This window comes from Lactuca virosa, chromosome 5 (genome assembly GCF_052849685.1).
Source record: "Lactuca virosa cultivar CGN04683 chromosome 5, Lactuca_virosa_CGN04683_v6, whole genome shotgun sequence".
Classification (NCBI taxonomy): domain Eukaryota; kingdom Viridiplantae; phylum Streptophyta; class Magnoliopsida; order Asterales; family Asteraceae; genus Lactuca; species Lactuca virosa.
The window spans coordinates 106004001-106010000 of record NC_136430.1 but is presented as its reverse complement, the minus strand read 5'-3'; the positions used below and the strand labels follow the sequence as shown (position 1 = coordinate 106010000).

The following is a 6000-nucleotide window of genomic DNA, read 5'->3' as shown; positions in this document are numbered from 1 at the left end:
TAGAGTTAGTATGCCTGTTGGCTTAAAACTCTTAGCATGTTTCGAATGCTAGATCGGGTTGGTGTTCAGTCAGCAAAGGGAGAGCGACTAAGCACCTTGCTACTAGGACCCTTCAGTCAAGCTTCTCCAGTGAGACCTTTCTTTTAGGCAGGCGATAGCCTGATTCAAAGATTGGTTCCGAATCTTTCTCTTGTTATGTAGCTAATTAGGAGTTATCAAAGGTTGTTAAACTAACTCATTAGCTAGTCCAAGGAATAGAATCAGGACTCTATCGAGGAGGTTTTGGATATTTTTTAGATCTCCCAAAAAAGCTAGTCCTCTGAAACAGAGGGGAGATTTCAGAGATTTTAGATCTCTCATAAAAGCTAGTTGACGGAGACAGAGGATCAAAACGGAGATCTTTCACACAGTTGAAAAATGGTCATATATGGGGCAAATCAATAAAACATGCATAAAGGTTTGGAAACTCTAAAACCTAAAAAATCAATAGAAATATAGAGAAAAAAATACTTTAAGATATCTAATCTTATTTTATTTTATTTTATTTTTTTGACTTTATAGGATTAAAAATCGCAGGTTTTGGCACAAATACGCTAAAAAAAATTGAATTTTTTTTTAATAAAAAAAAGTTATTTAAAAAAAATTCAACGATTTTTTTTTAAAAAAAGTAACGCTTTCTACTTCTGTAAAGTAAAAATAAAAATTAGATATCTGAAAGTACTTTTTTTTATACATTTTGAGGGTTTTTAATTAGGTTTATGCATTTTCTATTGATTTTCCCAATATATATATATATATATATATATATATATATATATATATATATATATATATATATATATATATATATATATATATATTCAAAATCAAATAAGAAGGAAATTTTTGGTAGAAAGGTAAGAAGTTTTTTTCTATATATTTTTTTCGCGAACAAACAAAATGAATCATAAAGATGTTTTTTTGGGAATTTTTTCTTGTGAATCATCTTACAAATGAATCATCTAGTGATTCATTTATTTTGTTCGTCAAAAAAATATGTAGAAAAAAACTTCTTACCTTTCTACCAAAAAAAATTTATTACCGGATCTATATATATATATATATATATATATATATATATATATATATATATATATATATATATATATGGTTAGGTGCATGTGAGACGGCTTAATTTTGTGAGACTATGAGACGCAATCCTAGTCACTCATTTTGTAGATTAAAAAAAACATTTTTAAAATGCAAAATAATTGACAAATTTGTAAATTTTTTTTAAAATATTATTTTTGTCATTTATATATATATATATATATATATATATATATATATATATATATATATATATATATATATGGTTAGGTGCATATGAGACGACTTAATTTTGTGAAACTGTGAAACGCGATCCTAGCCACTCATTTTGTAGATTAAAAAAAAACATTTTTAAAATGTAAAATAAATGAAATTTTTTGAATTTCTTTTTAAAATATTATTTTTGTCATTTATATTTTCCAAAAAAAAACTACCGTTTTTTTACATATTCTAGTAGAATATTAGAATATTTTATATATCTGACAAATCTAGTAGAATATTAGAATATTCTAACAATCTAAAAATCACATTAAAATATTTACACTGTAATATTCTATTAGAATAATTCACGTATTTTTCAAAAAAATCGGTAATTTTTATTTATTTATTTTAATTTTTATTTATTTTTTTAGGTAAAAAAAATGACAAAAATAATAATTAAAAAAAGAATTGTCGAAATTTTCATTTTATTTACATTTTAAAATTATTTTTAAATTGCGTCTCACGGATATATATATATATATATATATATATATATATATATATATATATATATATATATATATATATATATATATATATATAGAGAGAGAGAGAGAGAGAGAGAGAGAACAACAAGATGAAAGCGCAACAAAATGGGTGAATTTTGAGAGAGAGAGAGAGAGAGAGAACAACAAGATTAAAGCGCAACAAAATGGGTGAATTTTGAAAATGCAATGCAAAGAATAAAGGTACAGTGCTATAAAATATTAGATACAACATTCTTATTGCTTGCCAATATCATACAAGGATGTTATATTATTATGATTTCATATCATTTCATTTCTTTTTTGTGATATATTTTGAAACTTTTTCTTAGTGTTTTTGGTGCTATTATATTATTATGATTTGTTGATATGATGATGTTTTCTCTATATTGGAAATATTTTGTACTTAAATAAAATATGGGAAGAGTAAAAAGAATTAAAACTTTATCAATTATGTTTGTCCTTACAACAGAGAAACAAGAAAACAAGGGAATGAATATGGACCACTCATTTCGAATCAGCCGCTTAAGAGCTTCAGTGTACCGAACCGACTGAACAGATCATATATGAATACGTATATTTAGGGTTGTAAACGAACTGAACGTTCGGCGAACTGTTCGTGAACCGTTCGGCGGGAAGTTCGTTTATGTTCGTTTATTTAATAAACGAACGAACATGAACACAAATTATCGTTCGTTTAGTTAAACAAACGAACATGAACAATGGTCTTGTTCGTTCAATTATGTTTGTGAACGTTCGTTTACGTTCGTTTATGTTCGTTCATATAAGTTCACTTTATGTTCACATATGCTTAATTGTGTTTGATTACATTAGTGTATTATATGTTAATTTAAGTTTATATATCTTCAATTATGTTTTTTTTATCTTCGTTAGTTTATGTTCGTTTAGCATGTTCACGAACATAAACGAATGAACATGAACAATGTAATTTGTTAAACGAACGAACATGAACAAGAAAACTCGTTCGTTTATCCGTTCGTGTTCGTTTATTTGTTCGGCTAACTTAAATGAACGAACATGAACAAGCCTCGTTCGTGTTCGTTCGGTTCGTTTACAGCCCTACGCATATTCATATATGAATAAGTATAACGGAAGTGATTATTCATATACGAATATGGCGACGATAGGTGGTGGTGGATGTGGCGGTTGTTGGTGGCGTGGTCCCTATGGTTTGGGGTAATTTGTACGATTGGTCCTTAACTTATTTTTTTTATCTGGGAGGTCCTACTATTTGTTTTTGTTATGCTCTTGTCCCTACTGTTTGTTTTTGTTAAGCTCTTGGTCCATACTGTTTGTTTTTGTTACGGGTTTGGTCCATGTCTTACCTAAAAATACTATTATTTAAATAAGAAAAAATGGTGGGTAGGTAAGATAAGGCGAGGGGTGAGGTTAGTAGTGTTTTTATTTAAATAAATTAAAAAATCAATGGCAAAATAGTCTTTTTAGGTAAGACATGGACCAAACGTGTAACAGAAATAAACAATAGGGACCTTACGAGTAAAAAAATAAGTTAGAGACCAAACACGCAAATTACCCTAAACCATAGGGACCATTCGTGTAATTTACTCTTAAAAAGCTAGTATAAATTATGCACAATTTCTAAATTAAAAATAAATAAATAAAAAAAAAAAAAAAGCCTTCCAAGACGAATACTTTTATTAATGAATTATTGATGTAATAATTTATATGATTAATTTGATCAAATAACTTACTTGTTGATGTGCTAACGCCGCCTCAAATTTCTGTTGAAGTCTTAAAACTTCCTCAAGCTTTTGGACAACCTCAACTATCGTTGGACGTTCGTTTCGATCGCTTTCCAGGCATTGGTATGCAATAGCTGAATAAAGATCCAAGGAGTCTGCGCTCATCTGTTTTCTTAGAATGGGATCTATGATCTCAGTAAGTTTTCTGTCACAATAATGGCGGCATGCCAAGGGACCTAGAAACCCTTTCCCCTCTTCATATGCTAATCTTCCACAAAGGATTTCAAACAATACAACCCCAAAAGAGTACAAATCTGACTCTTTTGTTAGAACACCAGTGTTGTAGTATACAGGATCCAGGTAGCCGAATGTGCCAGCAGCATTGGTAACAAGGAAATCAGACTGCTCACTTACTAGATGTAATTTCGATAACCCGAAATCAGCTATCTTTGGCTGCCAATTTTCATCTAACAGAATATTTGCGCTCTTCAAGTCCCGATGAATGACTCGTATTTGGGTTTCTGTTGGAGGATAATGAAGATAAGTCAAGCCACGAGCTGCACCAAGGCAAATTTGGAGGCGCTGTAACCATGTTAGGTGAGCACTACTCACATACTGGTCGAGGCTTCCATGTGTTACAAACTTGTAGACAACTATCATCTCGTCTCCCTCGTCACAGAAACCAACAAGAGAGAGGATATTTTCATGTTTATATGAAGAAAGAACACTAATGTCACACAAGAACTCGTGCGATCCTTGTTCGGATTCTCTATCAAGCCGTTTAAATGCGACTGTGACAAGGCCTTCTGGCCTTAACAGATCTCCTTTGTAAACACTCCCAAAACCACCGCGTCCAATGAAACATTGAGCTGCGAAGTTGTAGGTTGCTTGTAATATATCTTCCAATGGAATTCTTAAGTGAGCAAACTCTTTCGGGAAGGGCATGATGTGTTTGTTTATGAGATATTTTTGAAAGAAAAGAACATTATAAGAATTGAAAAGACACAAATGATGATGAGGTTCACCGAAGATATATAAACCCAATCACATTAACTAACCATGGGGTTTGGGAAAACAACTTGTTACCTACTCACCAGAAATATATAAATAATTTATTTAAACACTACACATCACAGCGCAATTGCGGGGAGCTAGAAGTCAATTTGTTGGAATACCAAGGCAAATTTAAAAAAGGAAAAAACTGATTGCACATGTCAATAAAACCACAGGTACTTTATAGAATTGCATAAATTATAGTATTAAACTAGAATATGTATTGTCAAGTATCAAATTTAATAAATAATATTTATAAAATAAACATATATTAGGCGTGTTTGCCGTCCTTTAAAAGTAAAAATAATAATAAATATCGAATATGGTCTTTCTTATATATTACTTTGACTTAATGATTATTATTAACTACACAAAACTAGTGTAAATAAACTCATTTATCTCTTATTAGTTATTACATATGCTTTAAGATACGTACAAGGCTTGTAATGTGTCTAAATATTACATTTGGAGTTTGTTTGAGAAGCTCTTTAATTTTACCGTCGATAATTTTAAGTTGAGATCATTTGGTTATATATTCGGAGTAGCAGGTATGGAGTGAACTCTATGTTCATCTAATAATTTAACCAAACTTACAAAAATGACTCTGATACCAATTATTCGTTTTTATTCAAAAATATTTTATTATAAACTATGAGTTTAGCAATGGAAATATATTAAAACGAATAAACTTAAAAGTATTTTAACTCACCAATGACCATTTTGCAAAGGATAAAAATATTAAAACACAACCATAAGAAGAAAAGAGTTACAACCTTTGGAAACTTTGATTCCTCTCGGAAAGTTGGAAGTTGATCAAAATGACAAAATACTCAAAATAGAGATTCTCTAGAAATATTCACCAAGCAAGAGTAAACTATTTCAAGATGCTAGTCTTCATTTGTAATATTAACTTCTTAAGCCTAAAAGATCTTATACTAAATAAGTCTTAAAGGATAAACACGTTAAACACTCAAATCTACACAACACCATGGAAGAGAGATGAGAGAGAAAGAGCCTTAGAATCAACGACTTTTATAAGAGAAAATAAATGAAAGGACCGACCAAAACAACTAGCCATGCATTCTTTTATATACTAAATATTAAATATGTTGCATCTTACTTGCATTAAAGGAAGACATGAGACATATGACAAGCATGGTTGTTGTAAGAGGTTGAAAAAAACTGAACCTTAGGAAGCAGGGTCACAAGATTGACTAGATTTATGTGGGTTATGAGTGTGTTTTACTTCATGTCTTATATAGTATGTACATCTTTTATATAATTAACCAATTGTATGTAAATAAACTCTAACTAGTCCAATAAAATGTACACAACTTATAAATTCATACCTTACGATTTACTAGGTGTTTTCTCTTCTAAAAAAATAT

At 29.8% G+C, this 6000-nt stretch overlaps 1 protein-coding gene across 5 annotated transcripts in view; it reads right to left on the bottom strand.

Moving 5' to 3' along the window:
* Positions 1–4582, bottom strand: part of LOC145114933 (uncharacterized) — a 19473-nt gene extending 14891 nt beyond the window's left edge. For 2 of the 5 annotated variants that reach the window (XM_079051056.1, XM_079051058.1), the window contains exon 1: positions 3569–4581. In XM_079051056.1, coding sequence (XP_078907182.1) covers positions 3569–4504 — 936 coding nt within the window. In that variant the 5' untranslated portion in view covers positions 4505–4581. Of the gene's footprint in view, positions 1–3568 lie in introns of all 5 variants that reach the window. The other 3 variants (XM_079051053.1, XM_079051055.1, XM_079051057.1) reach the window with 2 other exon arrangements.
* Positions 4583–6000: the final 1418 nt, after the last annotated feature.